Here is a 23,693-nt window from a genome sequence, read left to right as displayed (position 1 = left end):
ACTTCTGTCTTAACCTGAAAAATGTGTCGTCAACCATTTAAAATCTCAACAAAATTTTATGAAAGACGGCAGCACTACTTATATCTAGGGAAAAGTTATGTGAAACTATTATGATTTGTAAAAATAGACAATTGCTAGAAATTATATTACCGGTGTGTTAAATAGAGATTCAAAACACCAACGTGTGTGTACTCACTTTCCAATAATCTAGAGTCCAAAGAAATTCTGTGCTTCTTTCAAGATCACCATCAGGGAATGTTTCTTCTGTGGGTACTCGGATGTTTTCATGAGTGTATGTACACGTGATGGAACTTGTGGTGTCTTCTGTCAGACAATTGACGTAAAAATACTTGAATGCCTTTGACTATCTCTGTCTACTAATTGGATTTGGAGTTCTTGCTTGCTAGTTCCGAGAATCACCCTGGCGTTTGTCCTCAGTCTCTGAGTCACGTTTTAAAAAGTTCACTTGGTTGCCGTACGCTTTTATCAACCGGTCACCGGAAGTGAGGGTGTCGCCAACGTGACAACAATGTTCGGATATCTAGGGTGTTAGTACCAGCCGCAGTCTGCACGCGTATCCTTCCAGGAGGGGAGCCCTGTCATCTGTACGGATGTAGCCATTCAGAGCAAATCCTTCCAAAATCACAGGGCGTTTCAATGCCACTGAGAAAGGAAACCTCGCAACCAATGTGTAGAGGCATTAGTTAAGAGAATTTGCGAAATGTTTCATAACACTTGGCAGCGACAATACATCTTCCGGTATTCTTCCCATTCAGGAAAGATTTAGTTCCATTGTCGTGTAGCGTGTCTTACTTTGCTCTGTTAGTACAAGTTGAGATTAATCGCATATCTCGGTGTAACTAGAAAGAAATGTTGTTTAGCTTCATTTGCGGCTGCTGTACACCTTTGTTTCTCCTGAAGAGAAATTGCAGTTTTTAAGAGGATTTGCACCATAAGGGTGGGGTAGCAAATTTCGGCCATGAGTTGGCTAAAGAGAAGGGGGGTCATTATTTTTAATCTTCTTAGGGCTTTGACTGGCTACATTCCACCAGCAGCTTAGGGCGGCCATAGAGGAGAAGCCATACTCCAGATTAGCAACGCCAGTGTCATGTTAATTTCCCAGCCAAACTGAAAAGTGTCACTTTCCCCGACAATGCCATCTGCAATAGCGGTGAAAAACTCCAGGTCTCGCTCCGATAATTCAACTGTTTTTCTTTGTATTGTGGTGATACCAATACACCGATCAACTGACCAAGGGAATTGTTCCCAAGGATGACTTTTGTCGCGCTAAAAGTTGCAATATATTTTTTAATCTGTAATAAAATATGAAAACTCTGTAATATCAAATTTGAGGGGTGAAAATATTTATTCTAATTTTTTTCTTTATGTTGTTTCATCAATGGACACAAGCATGCCGATGTAACTCTATATACTGATTGCAGAAGAGCTATTTTGTTTGCAGACAATACCCTATTAACATTGTTTCTGCCAACTCATGCAGTTTTTGAGTTACAGCAAAACTGCTTGAAACTTTTGAGGCTTGCTCCTGAAATGAGTTTGTCTTTTTATCGTGTTTGACATTAATTATACTGCTATTTTTTGTGAACTGAATTGAACCCTCCATGTGAAGAGTTGTTGGAGGGATGATGTTCTCAGGCAATTTCACCGACCCAAAGTCATTTCAGTTAAAAATAGCAAAGCGCCTTTTTTTATTTTAGGCAACCGATCATCCAGTGTTTGCATAATGGTGATTTATTAATTTAAAGTTACCATGGTTACAATATGAATACCCAATAGGAGACATAGCGAAGAAACATGTCTTATCGGGGCTCTCAAACACCCTCCCCACTTAAAAAATTGAAAATTGCAAGAGATGCGAACAGTGTTTTGCTAAAAGTGTATTTCTCACTCAACTGATTTCAGCAGTGGCAAAGATTAGCTGTTTGCCTGTCAATGTCACAATGGAAAAAATCAACACGGTGAGCCGTTTACATACCAAAATACACATCTCCATGGTGGAGTAGCAGAGATTTAGCTAGATGATCCCCAAATCAAGGGTTGGGTCAACATATTGACCCCCTGATCTCCTCAAGCGGGCGGGGTCAAATTGAATGGTAACTATGGCAAACAAAAGGAACTATGACACAGTGCTTTCATGGCTTCCTACAGATAAGCAACCATTTCCTAGTAACCGTTTTGTAGTCATTGTCAACTTATGCTCTGTTCACGAAATACACCTGTATAAATATATTTCTACTTTTTTCGAACAAATTTTCCAGCCTTTCTTTATACCAAATCCGTTAAGGTAATGCAATTTTGTGCTGAATTGAGTGAAAATATTCAAAATATTTCAGAAATTTACAAAAAATTTGTATAAAGTTTTTGGCGGGAAAAGAAACAGGATTAAAATTTACGATAACAGAGGCGCCATGACAGCTTGGCCATAGACAACAATGAACAGATGGGGGGCTTTCAGTTTGGAAAGATTAAACAAGTTTTTGGCATTTTTTCATTAAAATTGTTGGACTCGCAATTGCCGAATCAGGTTATTTTTGTCGGCAAGAGATGCAAAGCAGATCCGGCAAAAGATTTTTTTGAACAATACTGCGGCATTTCCCTATGGTGTTGGAATTACTGTAATCTCCAGGTGTCGAATTAATGAATGAAAACTGAACTGGAAAGGCCCAGTGTACACAATTGTGTTTGCCAGGCCGGTAGCGTCAGATGTACCAGGATCAACCCCCAATCACTATATGAGGAGGGTGTGGACTTAATATGGACCCTAAACGTAGTTTAGTATGGGTGGGGTCAGCTTATGGAAACTTAAGTATAAAAGCCCTCTGTGTGAACACCATGTAACATCGGATTGGACTGCTCTTCTTGGCTAAGTCCAATCAGGAATTTATCAGATGGTTAAATCTTGCCCAACTCCTTACAGTATCTTTGACTTTTTTACTTTAAAGGCAATGTTACTATGCATTGCGGTATCTGCTACAGATGTACTTTTCAAGTTGTACAGACGTTGGTCGTACTTAGCTCAAGGAAATGGAACATCTTACTTTTAAAGTCAAGTACAAAGACGAAAGGGTTCACCGTGCAAACATTGATGTATTGGAAGGCCAAGTTGACAACTGTTTGAAATCATTGCAAGTGTAACTGCAAATTCAAAATGTCATCCTTGTTTTAAATTACCTGTGATGAAAATAGATTTTCAACGTTTGTACAACACAAAGTTGTGAAAACTTTATTCTACTTAAAGCTCTCCAACTCAACTCAGAAAAATTCAAGTGATTGAAGATTTAATATATTTCTAATCTTATGTTTCGTAGGCATATTTACGCATATTTTACTTTACTGTACCTACAAGTGTTGTACTAACTGTGGTACATGCTTTGAAATAAAAGTTTTAAACTTTCTGGAGGAAACTTTCAACATTTTTCTTAAATCAAGATAAAAATCGGGAGTCACTGTGCAAATTTTGGTACTAAAACCTATTACCAGACACTTAAAGGCCTGTGTTGGTACCAGATTGTCTCATCAGAAAATTTACCCACCAGATTTCAACTTTAATGGAAAACAAAAGGCTGTCACACCTCCATAATCCTCTTACAGACTAGAACAAAGGCGATCCCAGGGATTGCGAACAGTGCCTTTAATATAATTGAAATTCAAAATGGCCACCATATGATAATCCCATGGGGGAAAATTACATTTTGATTTTTACAAAAGTAGGAAGCCAAAAACATCCTTCACTCTGAAAGTTTAAGAATGAACGGTCACAAGCTGTAGAGCAGAAAAGTGTCATATAGAATTGAGAATACAAATGTCTGTCTCTGAGGCATATTCTTTTGATGTAAACTGTGAAAGTATGTGAGTACTGCACTAGGAAATTTGATGTTCAAGTAACTGTTCAGTAGTGTGAGCTCACAGTGCAATTGCTGGCTGTGCCCAAAGCTAAATAAAAGCCATATGCTGAAAGCAAACTGCAAACAAAATTATCAAGACAAGTCAAATATTGTACTGTCAGACCAATTCTGAGGAAGACATTTTTTCCTGTTGTGTTTCAAGTGTTGCCCTTGAATGTACTGATTTGAAAGGGCTGTCTCAAAACCTGCCGCAGATCATCGTGAATTCTCCGCCAAAAGACTGAGTGAAGTTTGAAACAAGTCGGTAATTAGAGCTTTAGCTTCTACAAGATTACACCTGCTACTTCTGAATACCTTGTTGCATAAGAAGAATTTCTCTTATGTAATTGAATTAGCACTGTGTTAAATCCTACAAGGTTTGGTGAGGGCAGTGTTCGGATGATTGACAATGCAGCTTATAGTAACACTCTGAACCAAATCAGTAACTCCATGTATGGTTAGCAAAAAGTAATGAGAAATAAGATAGGATGACAAAAATGTAATTCTGAAACGGGTTGTTGAAAAGATATGTCAGTCACAACTTCACATTTTTGTACAAAGTTAGTGAATATGGGAAATGCATCTTTTTAGTGTGCAATATAGGAAAGCACTGAGTTGGTCCTCACTAACATGTAGAAACTTGGTCAGGGAGTTTCTCAAACATTGGATAAACAAGCTTTCAACCAAGTCTGTACAAGATGAATAAACTACCACTCAGGGATGCTCTTAGTGAGATTTTTTCAAATAAGCTGAAATATACACATGAGATTTTTTTCTCACTTTCCCATAAATTTCCTCTTTCAACCCTGTCACCACCATGGTTTGGCCTGAATCCATTGTTATCAATGGTGATTGTGGACTTGTTTACAGGGAATTGGGGGTGAACAGGTTAAACCACAATGACACATGTGTGATAGCTGTCAAATTTAGTTTGTAGATTTCTATAAATTACCTCATTCAGTTTGGGTCAAATTGTCATGAAATTTGCATAATTGTATTGTCTAGGATTTTCCCCCCATACATGGTCAAATGTTTATAAAACCACTCTTCCAATAACATTTAAGTTTCTCTTTTGGTTTTCTTTTGGTTTTAGAGATGACCAAACTCAGATTTGTTCAAAGGATGATATTTACATATGTAAATTTTGAGGATCTAGGGCACAATAGAATTTAATTTCAGTAGAGAGTTACACACAGTATTACTCTAAATATGAAATCTCTCTTTTCTGTTGGCTTCATCTGTACTTTGAACATAAGTTGACACCTAGAAATATGCATGGACATTTTACACATGGTGCATATTACATATATCTTATGATATTCTGAAAATATTCGATATGACAGTGAGGAGCAATGTATTCATGACTTGGTACAAATCATGGTTAGCATAAATGCCGTAGATTCATCATATATTTGAAGACAGTCAGCTGAGTTATAAACAGTTGCATTGTTGTTTTGCATCCAGGCAACAGAACAAGATCTGGACCACGGTACGGAGTGTTTAGAGTTGGCGCTGAAGTATACAGGTACCAGGGCAAAACTCATTCAAGACGATGGAGATATTTGGAAGGTACAAACAAACAAGAGAATTGTTCATTCCTTTATTTTCTATGAGTAAACGTCTTGGAGTATTGTCACGCCAGAGTGTAGAGCTGGGTTGATTGAAAGTAACCGAAGATTTTCATTCATGGAATGTTTATGCATCGTGTGGCATAATCCTTGTCAACTATCAAAATTTTCATTGTTTGATTTCAATATGAAAAGTTCAGAGATTTCAATCTTCCCAAATCTAAGCGCACATTCTGCAAACCAATTGAGGAAAATTGAAAATGGTGTTTGAAAACTTTCAAAATGTCAAAGAATGAGTTCATGCTGTGCTGAAGAAAATTCCATCATGTCACCAACATCTTATGAATTTCCAAAAGTCGTCAAATTGTATGTAAATGTGAGTATTTACTCAAAATATTTACATGAAATGCATAAATATATGATGTATAGATTTTGAAATAGTAAAATAGAGTACCAGGGTTCTATATTGAGAATCATTTTCATGTTCTCAACTGGAAAGTTTTTAATTCATGCACAAATCAGGCTTGAGCAATCTATAATGCAAATTTGACACTTTGAAAATTAAAAATGTCTCCTGTACAAAAAACTGAGGAATCACATTTTGTATACATTAGCTTAGCGTCAATCTATTAATTTAGTACTGTCAAATTGAAATGTTTGAAATCAGGAGAAACACTGTCTGCAGCAAAAATTCCCATTTTACTTATCTGCAGATATGAGTAAATGTAGAATTGATATTTGGATTAGACATTAACGTCATGGTTGTCTGCAAAAATGACAATATTCTGACGTACCTTCAAGCCAATTTGATTAATACTTCTGTTAGATGGCACCTTCTCAGTCGGCCATATCAATACCCACCCCTTACCAGAGATGCTTAGCGGACACGATATCAAAGCAGTAGTGACAGTGCTACCTCCGTTTCTCTGCACATGTTTCAGCCCAAATCATTATAAACCCTTTGGGTCGATCCAAAGCGTCGGGGGGTGAAAGGTTGTTGTTTTGCTTTGATAGTGACCTCCCATATCTCAGACTTTTGTCTCAGTGCATTTGATCAGAAATTCATTGCGGTTTGACATCCTGTTTTAGATCCTCAAAATGTTTGTGACATCCTACACAAGTTTAATGCAATTGAAAAAGGGTCAAAGAATATTATGTGCAATTTTGTAAAAAAAATCACTGACTTGTAAGTTTGTAAACCAATTATTTAACTGACTGATATGAATGCAGGAGTCAAGAGTTTCACTGTTAAAAATAGCTGTGCTTACTTTTACAGCCAATTGATGTAACAACATTAGAACACAAGCTTTTTTTGGCATACCCTCTCCAAGCCAATATGACGCACTGCTGACGCAAGACATCCTTCTGACGTATGAGAATTTTGTCAGGTCATATGTGTTGGCATTGCCTCGGTGCAAAATAATTTTAGATATTGGTAAACCTAGCATGTGAAAGGGCATGCTGGGTTTAACGAGAGAATGATGGTAGCCGTACTTCAGACATAGAAAACAGTCTGTGACTTTTGACCGATAATTCTTCCACAGGTAACATATAAAAGAGATTTGTATGCGGCAGATGGTCTTGCCAAAGGTATGTTTAGTCTTTTTATTTCTTGCTTGCAAAAGAGAGTATGTCTTTTTTTCCAGCCGTTTTTGTCATTTGTTCGCTCTCATCAACATCTGATAAAAGGTTGTAGAGTTTATAGGACGTCAGTATTTTACGGATCAGGATAATTGATAAATTTCTTTGTTTATGTTTACTTGCGTGTGAAATGTCTAGAATTCAGGGTGGATATTTCTCATTTGGTTCTTGCAAAGTGTGATGTTTGGTTCATTGGTAGTCTGATGAGTTAGATGTCTATCCATCCCTAGCATTGAATCAGTGCTCAGTGTGACAAGGAGTGACCCAGTCTGCAGCCTACCTCACATGGTGGCAAGATGTGTGTGTGATGAGTGTCCGATAGGCCAAAGTTCCAGCCGTGAATCAGGCAAAAATGTTCCAGAGTGACGCATGATGGTCCGTGGCGTCATCCATCTTTTATCTTGGGAGTTTCTAATGTGAAGCAGTCCTTGGCATGACGTATAGCCATTGTTATATCAGTCACGTTCATGAGAAAAGAAAGTGGTCTCTGTGCCGTAGCATGGAGAATTCAGCCAAATGTGAAATGTAAGAACCAATTCACAATTTGTTGATTTATTACAATCTAGTATTGAAAATATCTGTGCTCACAGTAGAATACAATGGAAGTTTACATTCAGTTCAAGTATTAAAATCCAAGTTTGAGTAACAGATGAAACTGCCAGGGATGTGGTCAATAAAGCACAGTCTGTGTAAAATGCCATCATATTCACCACGTTAAACTTTGAATTCTGCTTACATATTCACAAACTGCTATCTAAATTAAATCCATGAAAGACTCCCACCATCTTAGAAAACAAACCCCCTTATTTTGTGAAAAGTGATGTTTTCACCATAAGTTGTACTGGTCAATCAGTACCATCACCCTTTCACCACATGGCATTCACTCTGTGCTGAAGGTTTTTCACTTTTTCCTTTGCAAAGAATTCGTCCGCAAAACGGAAGACACAAATAAAATGATGCCCTGACCTTCAGTTTGTTGAATTTTTGCAGACAGGGTTTACAGAGCCAGCTGTACCCATAAATTGATGTGCAATATTTTATTCTTGTTTTCTGACTTTATTTAAATTATAAAATCATTAAATTATACTTAAGGTTTTTTGTTTCCTTAACATTCGATGGTCAGTAAAAGCTGTGAAATCCAATCCCAATGATAACATGAAGTTATATGGCCAGTATAAACTTTCATCATATTTCTTTTGCAGATCTGTTAAGTGAAAACTTTATGATTAACCTGCAAAATTTCACCATTTTCAGTTGATTTAACATCATTTTTGCATAGTGTGTTGAAATTCATCCAGATCGTGTATAAACTAGATTCTGTATAAACCGGTTGCAAGTTTAAGAGACAGACCTTGTCATTGAACAGAATCAAACATGTCATGTGATGTGTAAATTACCAATGATATTAGAAAGATCTTGTGACATCATTATGACAGCAAAAGATTGTGTCATGTTAAAGACCCCTATCATAATACAAAAACAGCAGTTCTCTATTCCCTGGCGCGTTCTTTATTTTTGAGAGACCAGAGGGTTTTAGGACATACTCCATTTGGAAAAGTGCAGCTTTTCTGGACATTTCCTTGGAATCAAACAGCAATTGACCGTCAACACAGGAGCTGTAGAGCGTGAAGACAATCTGTGACATCTATGAGCAGAGACAGTGGCAGGGAGAATCTGACAGACGGTACAAGACACAGCTAGAACACGGTGAATACCGTAGAAACACCAGATTGTCACAGCAAAGAACTCTTGTAGGAGAGATCATTTCTGGACAGTGATTGTGCCAGACTAGAAAAATGTTTGTATAGGAGAAAATGTCACTGTCAAGTCTTATTTTATTGTTTTGCTGATTTGTTATTCACCAGTCAAAGTAATGCCATCTTTATTTTGTGTGTTTCATCTTCTCTTCCTTTCAGAAATCCACACTCGAGTGGCAATTTTCCAAACAAATTCCTCCGACATAAATCAAGCACTGGAAGAAAAACTTTGTAAGAAAGGCCTTCAGGTTTGTGTTATAAGGTCTACATCCTTCTTTTTCCGGAGAAAAAAAACAGATAAAGAGAGAGAGAGAAAAGACTGGGACACAATTCAACAAGAAACATGAATCCAAACAATAGACTGGTAGAAATCTATCTGAAATAGCACCCCCATGTGGCAAATTAGCATAGTTATACAGAGCAAGCTTGACACAGGTTATTCACCCCTTGTGTTAATCCCCTGTGTATTTACATTAAGACATGATATTCTGTTTTATCTGTCGTCATTGCCTTAAATCCCCGACTCTGCAAACACAAAACCTCTCAGAGAATATGCACTCCTTTTCTGAAGCTCTTTTAATACCTGAGCAAGGAGAGAGAGAGAGTTTCCAATAAAGAAGCCAGAAGTCTCAATGTATGGCCAAGTTTCTACACTTGGCTGGTATCGTACTTAAACTGTCCAGCCTGTGTAAACACGAGAGTCTGGCCCAAAGTGGAGTAGACTTTTCAGCAATCCGAAAAGCATCAATTATCAAAATTTAGTAGTTTTCGCGTGTCCCTGGCATTATAGGTATTCTCTATCTAAGCAATTACGTAGCGCAAACAACGAAATCATCCCTGCCCGGAAACTTCATGCCAAGTGAATATGCTGCTCCAAATTTTTCTGCCATCAAAGGTAAACTCTAGAGCGACTAGTTCAGTCAACAGAAAGTAAATAGGACCGTCTAAAAATATTTGCAGGGAAAGAATTCGCAAAATATTTATTTGTGTCTGCAAAATGCATGGTATGTGCTGTTTGTTTGGCCTACGGTGCAATAGATCGGCAGCCGTATATTTTTTGTTGCAAGGGAGAGAAACAGAAACGATGTCTGGCTTTAAGGTGGAGTGCCCAACAAGCTATGTATCACCCATCAAATGACCGCTCCGTAATAAATTCTGTGGTTCATTTTAAAAAGTAGCATTTCCAATGAACTGAATGCGTTCAAGTGAGAATAGGCAGGCGTTTCAAGTGAAAAAAAAATAGTTGATATTAGGTTACAGCTGGTATGTTAAAATAAAAACAATTTTCCTCAAAGATCATTGCATCTTGTTTTTTACACTGACCTTTCACCCCGGCCAATAAATTGTCTGAAGTGAAAACAAATTTGATACTTTGTGCAGACATTTTTCTGTAAAGTTTATATTCATTTTTGGTGCATTTATTTCTCATTTTACAGGTAGTGGCTGTTTGCAGTAAGGTCTGTGATATTCCTGAATCAGCAAATTCGGTCGTGTTGTGTACGGTGAGTTGGAATCTCAGGCACTTAGAGAGTGTAGTCTGCCTATGACAAGTTCAAAGTGTCAGTTTAGAAATTTCCTGACAGTCCACAAGTGGTGGGAGTGTGTGTGTGTTCTCTGTGTGTGCCAGCTGTCAAGATCAAATTGATGTAAGGACCACAAACGAACAAACAAGTCCAGCAGGCAAGGTTCCAGCCTAGGAGTTGTATTCACTCAGTAACAGACCTGACAACCATGTCTGTGGAATCATTTGAACAGATAATATTTGTGCCAAAACACACGTAATATTTGCAGGATTTTTAATCTCAGTGTGAGTGACACATCCAACAAAGTAGGAACACCATACAAAATTGACTGATGGCTTGGTTATGAATGATACACACGTGTTTGTAAATTTTTGATAATATTTTTAGCATTTGTAAAACCAAAAGCTGATTTGCCATAGTTTAATACCATTAATAATATTTCATCAGTAATTTTGTCCAATTTCACTTTTCACTCCAAAAACTAAACTCTTGTGTGACAAAAAACCCCCTGAATACTTACCATACAGTTATAAAGCCTACCAACTCTCTAGAAAGCAATGCACAATATAAAAATATCCAGGACCATGTTTTTACAACTGAGAAGAGTAAACACTCACTGGCTTAGGTTACCATGTATATGAAGAGAAATAATTTATTGAAGACCATAGCTTGTGAAATGTCAAAATTCGTGGGAAAATTCTCGGAGAAGTTTCCAAGGGTGTGTTTGTTTAGATGTTATAGATAGTTGATACAATTCAGTGAATAAGTCAAACTATACATGTGCAGATGTCGTAACAGTGCACATAAAAACTCCCAATGCAGAAGTGACCAGTGTAAATAAATGTCACCGTGGCAAAGAGTTGGTATTTAATGAGATGTTTCCAAAAACAAAAAAATAAACTGTACGCTGATTCCCATGCCAATACTGATCATTTTTTATGTCACTTGACACGTGGTAGAATGCCTTCACAGAAGAAGTTGTCAGCACAGTGGAAAACATCGCATCCATTCTCCAAGCTCGCTGCCAATATGGTGGCTCACTGGTCATGGTGGTATCCAACGGCAACAGCTCAGCTGAGAGAGAAGTGAGTGAGAAGTCTAGGGAGTTCTGTCAGTCGCTGAGTCAGCGAGTCAGATCATCAGGACTCTGCATCAATGTTGTCATAGCAACAGAGGTTTGTATTCAACATTGTCATGAGTATTCCATCACCTCCCTGTTTTTTTCAGAATGGGTCATTCCATTAAACAGGGATGATAAGATCATTCCAACATAGGGGTACTGTGGATAAGTGTATTTTCTCAGACAGTTCTTTGTCATGCATCACAATCAATCATGCTGTTCCTACTGTACATATCAACATCAAAGTTACAAAATTATGTTTGCATTGACATGTATTCATCTTTTCAACAGGAACAGTAATATTATTTAAGAAGTTTCACAAATACTGAAGCAGTCCCACTTCTGGTCACAGACTTTGTAAAACATGCAAGCAAAACTTACAGTTACACTTTACGTTTGTTTCTAAACATGATCCTTTTTCCATCACTGTTTGTGGAGGGACCGTGTTTGACTTACTGAGACTATGACCTTTGACCTCCTCATGTATCTTTGTTGATGAAAGTTATATCTTCAGGTTCACTCTCTAATCCCCCATCTAGCTCTCTCCTTCCTCCCCCTCTGCTAAGAAGTTGAGGTGATGGGGAAAACCCCCAAAATGTACACACAGGAAAACGTCCACATTTACTCCTGTAGCAATCACCTGTACCCACCTACAGATTAGCTTGTACTTGTCAATGGCCGTATTCAATTCTATCTGTGTTTGTGGTTTTTACCATCTTTACATGGACACACCAGCTGCTGGCAGCCATCGTGTCTGCTGTGGTTGACAACTCATTGTGTCCACCCGGCCATGTTCTACCATGTACCAGCAAAACGGCAATTAGGCCGCTGTGGTTTTGAACTCCATTGTATACTCAATGGACGCCGCTCAATTGAACTTGGTGGCTTGTTGAGAAATTAAGTTGTTAAACTCTGCCCTGTGCCTATAACTGTAGTGTTTTTATGACTAGCTGACACTGAGATACAGGAAACCAGAATGAAAGGGACTTTGTCATTCAGATGTCACTCAATGTCCTGAACTCATCCTCTCTACCTCTCTCAGACACAAAGATGTTTTTGTTTATCGGGATATGTTGATTTATTGAGTGTAAAGTACTACGACAACTTCACAGTCTTGTTTACATCAGTGATTTATACGATACAATAATACAATAATTCATGCTGTTTGCATATCAGTCACATTGAAATATTCTATGAAAATGCACAGAGCCAGTAAATGAAGTAAACTAAATTTTTTTATGGAAATGATGTTGAATTTATGGTCCTTAAAGATCTTGCAAGATGAATTTGATGTATTTGAATTCTTATTTAAATGAAATTTATGTTAAAGAAGGAGATGAAAAATTTTCGTCATGCCCCCATGAACTTGTTTAATGTAGGTGAAAGTACCAGAAGCAACAGCAGATGAGACTGTCCAAGCATGGTACAGCGCCCTCAACGACCCATTATAGAACTAGAAAACCTCTTGGACATGCTGATGACAACTATATCTCACAACAATATGCATTCACCAATGTTAACTAATTCCCCGCTGTATTGATCAATCTTTATCCAATATTTATAACTTTATATTTCTCAGGAAGGATCCATTTTAACAACATCAATCTATGCACTGTTCTTTAGATTATTAAAGTTTTTGAGCCATTTGGTCCAGCACTCCTGCATCTGATCATATCTCTGTTAAAGTTCCATTAGCTGTATCTTCTTGCGATTTTTCCGTTAGTTTTGATTGAAATGATCACTGGCTCATGTTGAATAGCCTGTCAAATAACAGAGAATCGCATATTATTCGGAAACATTACGTGCCCTACAACTAAATAACATGTGATTTTACAACGAAAATTTCAATTTTTGTCCGGACAGAAATACAAACTCTGTTGACATGCGGATTGCAACGTAGGCATTCTTCTGCACCTGTGCGAGCCATTTATAGCAATTTCAAAATAAATATTCATTACTTATGCCCAGCACTTACGTAGTAGTCCATTGCACGTTGCGTAGCCAAATGTCTGGCAATCCTCGACGCAATGTTGTTTTGATCCCGCAATAAACGTGAACTTGTACATCTGGCGTGATCGCGGCGTCACCATATCTGCGTTCTCCCCAGCGCGCTGAGCATGCCAGACGTCAACAAACAAGCTCGGAAGGGCAACACGTTTGAACAAAAATTAGCAGTTTTATGTGGCTATAACATCACTAATCATGTTTGTTTCTTCGTAAAACAACATTTTGCAACAAATATGAGCCTCCAACATGGAATTTTGCGAGGTAAAAATGGTCAAAAGTTACAAATAATGGCCCTTTAAGTAACCAGAGTTTTCTTCCATTTGAATAACTGGCGTAATGTTATACCTTGAACATATTGACTGTAACTGATAACAAAAAAACCATCGCATCAGGTAGCTACCTCCATGGTCATACTTACATAAACTTTCAAAACCTTTAGATTAAGGCTTTGAGATAACTGCTTCTTGGTAATGGTCTCCTGTTATCATCTCACTGTGCTGCGCCATCTTTGCCTTAAAAAAATTTTGTCACATCAGTGCTGGAAGGTCGTCATTGACATTGTTGTTTAAAGCTTTCCAAATTAATTTATGGGTTTTCAGGATTCAGATTGCAATTCCAATTCAGATTCCAGATTCCAATTTCAAATTGAGACTCATACCATGTGTGAAACTGTCAAGTTTTTTTTAAATTAAGGGGTCAGTGTTTGTTGCAGGATCAACATTTCATGCAATGCTCTCTCTGACAATCCAATGGATTGTTGTGTAAGTCAGATGACAGGCCCCACAGCACAGTCTAATTCATATTGGTTCAAGGTATGACATAACTCATCATAGTATTCTCACTAGGTATTTTTCTAATCTTGATGAAAAATTGTATCATCACAATATCCAATCACATAGCTTTGATATCAGTAAGGTTTCTGCCATTTTAGAAGCTTGTATTCACTTCAAAATTGTTCAAAATCATTGAGATCAAACCAATTCTAAAAATAGTTTTTCCAGTTGCCTCATACTTCCTATCATGTAGAATGTTATCACCAGTCACTTTATATTGTTTATATATAGAATTTTCTATAAATTATATATTCAGTTTATTTTCATTATTGTATTGGGTCAGATATAACCACAGAGCTGTAACAGCTGCCATGTTAGGCAATCATCTTTTCTTTTCTCATTTTAATTTGTCTCTTTCAGGAAAATTCTAACCCAGATTCTCTGAGAAATGATGTTGCTGCCATGGTTACCGACCTCATCTTCAATCAGAATGCTATCTTCAGTGGTCAAGTCTTCCAGCTTCCATCTTAAGTGAGAAATGAAACTCAAAAAATCTGAAGATAATTTTTGTGTGCTGTACTGAGAGTGTCTTTATCAAAGCCGTTATAATGTGGAACATTTCTAGATACGGACTGATGTGTTATTTTCAAGAGATAGGATCTACAGACATCAAGAGCTTTCTCAGTAATTTTGTCCTTTGAATCAACAACGTACATACTGTACTCTTCCAAGGATTTTGAAATTTTCAACTCCTCAAATCATGTAATTAAGTAGATTCTTGCTACATGCTCAAAGCGCATTGACAATGATCAGCTGATTGTGAAAACTCAGCATGCATTCAGAAGTAAAATATGGAATTAATAATTTACGGTGAGACAATTACTAAAACATCACTGTAATGTATATTTTTTTTAATATTTGTAACTTCAACTGTAAGTTGAAACTTATACACATACATATGCACATAGATATGTATGTATGTGTGTATGTATGTATGTATGCATGTATGTATGTGTGTGTGTGTATGTATGTATGTATGTGTGTGTGTCTGTATGTATGTGTGTGACAGTGTGTATAAAAGAATTATTTATTAACACAGTTTTTCCACAATGACGTTACTTGTGAATGCTAGTGCACTACATGAATGGCTACTTCACCATTCATGATGCCAAGATTGAGATGATAAATTCTCGTCAAAGTCTTATCGATTCTACCGAAGTAAACCTGAGACTTAAAATACTCCAAACCTTCTTTGAAGTATTGCAGGACACTGTTACATTATAAAACTCAACATGGAGAAGTTTTTCACAGCTTTTTTTATTCAACTGAAATACTTAGATAAGAAAGTCTTGTCTCAGTACAATCTTATGTTCTGAAATCAACTGTGGTGCTTCAAGGAAGTCTGGTTGTATTGCATATCTGTCAGATGCAACACAGAACAAACTGATCACAAGTCATACACTGTAGTCCATAATTTGCATAAATGAAATTTGAATCACTTGGAGAACAACATTACATAAAATTTTCAGAGATTTCCAAAGTCTCCAGTCAATATATGCACTGTATGGGAAAACTTACTTTATTTTTATAAAGTTAGTTGGTTAACTCCACATTTTCTCTCAGGTTTTCAAAGTAACTCTGTACAAGTATTATTATTACAAACAACCAAACAAAGTGTTATTTTACATAATTTGCATATGCAGATATATGCAAATATCTTATTACTTACGCAAATAATTATGTTGACAAGTAATAAATAAGAGGAAGTTTGGTTTTAGGTGTGAAATTTATTGTTTTGTATTTCACTGTCATTAAAAAGCCACGTTTTAAATAATTTCCAAATATACCTCAAAAAATGATGTGTCAAAAAACTTTTTGAAGCATTAAAACTTAAATTACAAAGTATGTTTTCATTCAGAAGTTTTCTTTGACCTCAAATGAATTTTTTATCGTCGACAAAGAGTTGCTTGATCTCTTCATGATGTGTAATGTACATGACATTGATTTTGGATTCATTCCTTTGTACAGGTATTTTTTCTATCAAAATTAAAATGCAAAGTACAGAATGGTCATTTGATGTGCATGTACCATGGATCATATGTATAGCTGTCATCTTAAAGTATAAATGGCATGGGAAATGGTAAACTAGAGATGTATACTGTCACTGTAGCATTATGACTTGGCAGAAGGGAGTCAAGATACTGCCCTCTAAGAATAACTCTGGAATTGGGAAACTGAATAAATAGGATGATAAAAAGTAAGATCACTCAGTGTTGTGTTTCTTTACATCCACAGGGAACTCCATGCTTGATCATCTTTCTTAATGTAGCGTGGCACACACCCAACACACATTCTTTCAAATCAATATATCCTATCAAAAATGACATGGAAATCCCCATCATACTATATATTTTCTAAAAGCAAAGAATCTAAAAATGAGTATGGTAGCAGTAGTTTACTCAAAGGATGAAGGGTACATATTTTGGGTAGAGAACGTCAATTGCTGTATTAATGATAAAAATTTCAGTCAGAATACTTTTTTTCTATTTATGAAATTTAATATATCATTTGAAACAAGTATAATGTAAAAAATGTTTTGCATTATCTATTCACATTCTTGAATGTCAGGGGTTGAAAGACTGACATTCAAAAAAGTGAATAAACTCATGTTAAGCAACATTGAAATGACTCTTATTCAAAAATGAAGAATTTTATTGCCAAATAAAATTGGTTTGTTATGTATTTAAAGAACATGTCACCAAATTTGACCTAGCCACAGGGGACTTCATTTTTTTAAAATGTTGAACACTGGAGAAAAAAGAAACCAGGAAATTAGGTGATTTGCATAAATTTACACTTCTTTTTCATGCTACTTATGATTGCCTGTCACGCTAGAAGGTGAACTGTCCCAATAGTTTGATCTTTAGTCAAATTAATGAAAATTGAATCTTTGCAAAAATGTGATTTTGAGCAAAATACACTGTGTTGTGTACAATACCACCTTAAGCCACTTCTCAAACACATAACAACTCTTGTTATTCAAATTTAGTGGAGGGACTATGGCAGGTAATAAGAAAAGTCTACATAATATTAAGAATAAAAAGGTGATGAAACCAGAGCTACAAGATAAAAATTTTGAAGAATTCATAAAGACCAAGCAAGGGCTATACATATATAAGAGTATGAAATGACCATGTAGATAAAAAAGGTGAAATATTCAACGTTGTTTTGCAAATAAACACTGAACCAGACAGGTTATCTGAAATGGTGCATAGACAGAGAAGGCTCTGCAGATGTGAAATGTTTTGAATTCTCCAGATGTTGGAACCAAGCTTAACTTGAAATCAACTGAGATTTCTTGCATTAACATGCTTTGGCAAGTCAGTTTGGCATCAGGTATATTGCTATCCATGATTTTGAAAATGGTCACATGGTCTGGACAAACTACAGCATGCAATTGAACCAATTGTAATCCAGTTAGGATGTAACAAACTTATGAATCAATTTCTCAAAGGTACTTTTTAAAGTAATTTGGAAATCTGATGATGCCAGATATTATGTACAAGAAATATGCACACTATGGTTTTATATGGTTAGACTGGAAGATGGCTAATTACTCTCAAGACCAGCATCATTGTATTCAAAAATGCTGATCTATAGATGATGTGTCAGACTTTTGACTTGATGAAAAATGAACAAACTCCTTGGTAATGCTTATTCACGGTTACCTATATCAATGCAAATCTGAACACAATTGTGAACATCAGTCAAGTTGGTCTAGCTGTCAATTATTCTTGAAAGTGCACAGAAGTAATCTGTCACATATACCTTATATTCTTTCCATCTGCTTATGTGTATGGGTCTCTCTCTCTCTCTCTCTCTCTCTCTCTCTCTCTCTCTCTCTCTCTCTCTCTCTCTCTCTCTCTCTCTCTCTCTCTCCTCTCTCTCTCTCTCTCCCCCCCCCACACACACATACACACATATATATATATATATATATATATATATATATATATATATATATATATATATATATATATATATATATATATATATATATATATATATATATATATATATATATATATATATATATATATATATATATATATATCATTTGCTGAGGGGATAGAAATTGGAGAACACAGGTCAAGTTTTGGAACCCCAAATGCAATTACATTGACATATAAAGAGATAAAGGGAAACCTGTGGAACCTGGTAAAATTTATTGCTTGTTTTTACCTCTCCCTTTCTTGATTAAAAGCCACACTAAACAGACCGACAAAATGTATCTAAACTGTAGCCGGAATGTGCTTCGAAACCAACTTAACTTGTTAGAGTACAAACGAACGGTTTGGTAAGTATAACGTTGGTGGCGCACTAACACGTTCTCTGGTAGTTCTCGATACAGGCCCGCATCTTTCATCGCAGATCATGCATCACCGCTAGCGGAAATATTTCATGGACGACTAACTGAAAAGACTTAACCTCTACATCGCTTGCTAGGGTTTTCATTTCCAGATGTTATTTTGCAATTTCTTTGGTGTGTCCCGAGGAATACAGCCACACTTAAGTCGGAACACACTGCAGCCGGAGTTATAAATCTAATGGGACAGGCTGGGTCAACCTGTCAAATAAGTCTTACTCAGCGATATTTATAGTTGATTTATTAGATACTGTCTCTAGGCCTTGTATCGTACTATTTCTCAGTCGCGTTTCTATCGCTGCAACAAAAGTTGATAATCAATTGTAATTTAAATCAAATTATTATGATTTTTAAGAATTCATATCGGTTAAAACAGGTAATTCCATAAACTGAATGATGAACAGGGGTAATCAGTCATTGTCAAAGTCCTGCCTACTAGTTCATTAACACCAGAAAATGTGAAATAGGCTTAGAACAACTATTATCAGTAAAAGTCAATGGTTTAATGTATCTGAATTCTGTCTGTTAGTTCTATTATTTGAGTAAAATTTCCGAAATATCAACTGCGGAAGACCAAATTTGTATATTAACTCATATTAAAATATGGTTACATTTCGGCTGTTAGATAGTTTCTACGAACAAAGTCGAAACAAATCGACCCTGGAGGAGAATTTGGCTGATGTTTCTTAGCTTCGAGTTGTGATGACGCAAGAGCCCATCAAGAGAGAGAGGATCACTTAGGTAGGGCGCCACCAACGACTCAAAGCGCCGTTTTTGTGTTGCCAAAATTCGAGTGGAATGACGACCTTTACTAGTGCTGCGATAAATTTTTTTACTTTCTCATCTTATTTCTAAGAATGCTTGACTATTAATGTTTCTCTGTATAAGCTGGACTCCGTCTTTCTGCTCTAAACACCTAAAGTATCACTCAAACAACTGTATTGCTTGCAGTTTTAATATTTCACATTGAAATGAAAGTGAAATTCAAAATTTTCAAAGCATGCAGATGTTAAATGAAATGGAACTGGTGCAAGCATTTTGAACTGTAAAATGTACCTCGGGGACAGACATTCGGACTCTCAATAAGGAATGAGGTTACTTTCAAGCCAATTTTAATCTACACGGTAAGATGAGGCACTGTAACCAATCAAGGCGAAACGGAATATGTCAGCATACTTTAACTTTTAAACTTCTAAGATAACCCTGTTTATTTAGTTAAATGTCAGAAGTTACCTGCAAATCTCAGTTTCTATAACTATGAGAAATGCAGTGACAGGATAAAATTATGCAGTGTTGATTTTGTAAGAGGTAAAATTTGCTCCATAAATTACAAGACTTCTTGAAAGATGGGTACTTCTTGAGTCTGCATATATGCCAAATACCACGCTGTCAGCCACGCAACATGTCTGGTTCAGTCCAATCAGATAATTACCATCCATAGGAAGTTCAAACTGGAGCAGGTTTCATTTCGTACAAGCTAAAATTTCTACTTAACCAAACTGTCCTTTTCAAGGAACACCGATGTTGAACTGACCAGCCTCACCTGTTGATGACTTTTGCAAATACTTGAATACAAAGCACAAATCAAAACTTTTTCAGTGACATACCAAAACTTACCTACATGAATTCAACTTGCTTGAAGTCAGTGAATGAAAAACAAGTTGATAACTGCCTCGGGTATCTGGCATTATCAGTTTTTCATATAAAACAATTTTTGACTTTCAGTAAGTACAAACTTTTGGTGGATTCATGGCAAATTCGTCTGAATTGAGTGTATGTGGAGTTAAATGCAATCACTCACATATTTACCATTAAAATCTGTATTCTTCATGTGGAGGACCAATTCCAAGATCCCATTCACTACACTAAAAAGTGTTCATGAAAATTATCACAAATACCCTAGAAATATATAAAATCACAGACTTGAACTAGGTCTTTTAGACCCTTCTGCCTCAATTATGACAGTATAACAAAGAAACACAGATGTTGAGTTTTGTATTTACAAAAGGTTTTTATTCAAATAGCAAGGTATGATCAAAATACAAATCTTATAAATCTGCTGTCTGTTGTCTAGGCAACAAACTTGGATTTGTACAGGAAAAACGAGGACTACGATTGGAAGAATTGACATGAGGCATATTATTGTGACAATACACATGATTTGAAGAGAAAATACACTGTCAGTCATGTTTCCATGGATACAACCTGTACTTTGTCAGCTATTTCACCAAAAGTGGGACTTTCTGTCCTTGTAGAATAATTTATACAGATTCATCAACTAAGTAGAAAATTTTGAGAATCAGAATAAGTTGGGTTTTTTTTATCAAAATTGTCCCTGTCAAGACAAATCAGGCACTCTCAGCCAGAGTACTTAGTGTGCCATGTACCAACAATACACACATTTTGTACACTGACTGACTGTAAAAAAAGTTAGAGGCAAAGACCGACTCAAAACCTGCGCATTTGATAGCATGGAGACGCAAGGACAGGTTCTATCCAAATTTCCTTGGTTTCTTTCAGAAACATCATATTTCTCTTCAGATGGTACTAGTCTTATTCACTAATAACATGTAGGAGAGCACTCTTAAAAAGGAAAGAAGTTTTGTTAAACAGGAAGAATGAGTCAGGAATTCCACTATTGAAGTACAAGTTCCTTTTCAGAAACTAGAGTTGGAATAAGATTCTGAACAAATTTACTCATCCATCATTGGATTACCACATCCGAATGTGAATCAGATTCTGATCCCATCTTCAAATACATATCAACCAAGTTGAAAATGTAACTCTTCTCAATGTATTGGGACTTTTACTTTACAATTCCTTTCAGAATGAATATACATTGTACAAATATTTTATGATACGATGTAATGTCAGTGCATTAGCAAACTTTGGGCACTTCTTGATCGTACCATTTCTGTACTTTGATGTCATCAGAAATTTGTCAGATCTAATAAGAACACCAAAGGTCAAAGTTTACAGGTCACACTTTGAGCAAAGTTCACTTTCACAAGACATTCCGTACACAGTGGACAATTCAAATGTTGAGTATAATTTCATTCTCTGTAGTTGCAGTAATTTGACTTTAACATCAACGCCAATCTTTCCGAGTGTTTCCGGGGTTTTCAAATACAATGTACATCAACCAATCTTACATGGCAGGCCATGTACAAGTGTGCACTAGAAAATCCACAACTTCAAAGTGAACCAAAAGAATGCAACAGTGACTCATGGGTAAAGAAAGGAATGATGGGTAAAAGCAGAAAACTAGATAGTATTTGTAGCATTTATAAGATACCACTGGTAAAATGTGATAGATTTACTCAACAGATTAAAAAAATAATCAAAACAGGCAGTCATTGGTTTGGGATGAAAATGATAGTCACCCCTGGCAACAAATGTTTCTACAATTATCACCCAGCTTAGTGTAAATGTAGTGAAAACCTGCGGTGTACAAATTATCATATCTAAACAGATATCTGAACAAATTACACATAAAATGTTACAAGATCTCAGAAAAGGTTTTTCCGTGACATGGTAGAGGAGTAGTAAACAAAGATAACTTCCAGAATCAATTGCTGTGATATGATTGGGCGATTTTATACCAACATATTACAGTTCTTAACAGGAATTATTGATGACCATGAACTTTAACAGATCACAGATCCAAGACAAAACTGCAAAAGCACAAAGATGATGTTTGACAAAATTCTAAGATTTGACTTTCATTTGGATTGATTGTTATAGATGCAAAATTCTAGACTGTACAACTTTCATTTGTACTTTGAATGACACAATCACATTCAGCCAATGAGAATTGATAAGGGAATAATCAGACAGCATCACCAGAACTACAGATATTATTCTCTTTCCATCTACGACAGAACTCTTCAAGGCATTCCCTAATTTTTTGGGCTGATTTCTTAGTTAAGTTTACCTTCAAAACACCAACATGTTGGAAAGTTATTATTATAACACGCCACATGCTCATTCCGTGTCGCGATTCGCCAGAATACGTCACGTGACGAGAAAATAGATACGTCTAGTCCCCACCGGATCGAAAAAAGTGACGTCAGAGGGTATTTTTTGAAAAGCTATTTCCCTAGGGAAATAGTTCTGACCAAATTTGGAAAAGTGCCCGGTCACGTGACCGTCACGGGCGAAGTGTCGTCTGCAGCTTTGCAACAATGGCGGGTGACTGGAACGTGATCTGCGTCCGGGATAGGTGACGACACATTCTCTAAAACAGATTTTCCAACATTTTCCAACATTCCAACAGCGTAGGAACTTGAACAGCTCATCGACGGAAAAGATTAAAGTGCAACTAAGGATGTCGCTAGGTATGCTTCGAATATTTTTTTGAAAGAAAGTAGTACCACGTACAACTGAAACCGCTGTACATCGCTCAGTGAACTTGTCACAATGGATTATATTGTTGCTGTGCAAAATATCAAAACACATTAAAAACTATATAACAAAACAACATGAGCATGTGGTGTGTTATAAAACACCTATAGCCTGGTCTTTATTCGGGCTATAGCGCTCGTCTATTACCCCTCGTGGCCGTGTGTTACCAGAAACACATCGCCATACCCCTCGGCCTACGGCCTCGGGGAATAGCGATGTGTTTCTGGTAACACACGGCCCCTCGGGGTAATAGACGTGCGCTATAGCCCTCATGACCAGGCAATAGGTGTTTACTAGTGCACATATCTTTACTTCACTAACATGTCTATCTCAAGTGTCGTTAAGTCTATCAGACACATGTTGCAAACATTAAGTAGGGAATGACACTGAATTTCATTGGCTGGTTGCTGTCATATGACCATTAACATGTTATCTCATTGGCTGAATTGACATTCATTAATAGTCTGAAGAGAATGAGGGCAACCAAATGACAAAAAGCAAAACAAGAGACTTGTTCAAATTTCACAAAAGGCTATCAAATTTTCATATAATTTTTTTCTGATTTCCAG

General features: G+C 36.5%; 1 protein-coding gene across 3 annotated transcripts in view; it reads left to right on the top strand.

Annotated features, from left to right (window-relative positions):
• The window catches only part of LOC139117357 (D-ribitol-5-phosphate cytidylyltransferase-like), a 51,921-nt gene extending 35,360 nt beyond the window's left edge, over positions 1-16,561 (top strand). For 2 of the 3 annotated variants that reach the window (XM_070680396.1, XM_070680395.1), the window contains exons 4-9: positions 5,370-5,474; positions 7,018-7,063; positions 9,031-9,119; positions 10,308-10,373; positions 11,354-11,569; positions 14,715-16,560. In XM_070680396.1, the coding sequence (XP_070536497.1) occupies positions 5,370-5,474; positions 7,018-7,063; positions 9,031-9,119; positions 10,308-10,373; positions 11,354-11,569; positions 14,715-14,825 (633 nt within the window). In that variant the 3' untranslated portion in view covers positions 14,826-16,560. Of the gene's footprint in view, positions 1-5,369; positions 5,475-7,017; positions 7,064-9,030; positions 9,120-10,307; positions 10,374-11,353; positions 11,570-14,233; positions 14,334-14,714 lie in introns of all 3 variants that reach the window. The other variant, XR_011548513.1, reaches the window with a different exon arrangement.
• Positions 16,562-23,693: the final 7,132 nt, after the last annotated feature.

Source organism: Ptychodera flava, chromosome 18 (genome assembly GCF_041260155.1).
Source record: "Ptychodera flava strain L36383 chromosome 18, AS_Pfla_20210202, whole genome shotgun sequence".
Taxonomy (NCBI): Eukaryota; Metazoa; Hemichordata; class Enteropneusta; family Ptychoderidae; genus Ptychodera; species Ptychodera flava.
Note: the sequence above shows the minus strand (reverse complement) of the source record. Positions and strands in the feature narration are given on the sequence as shown.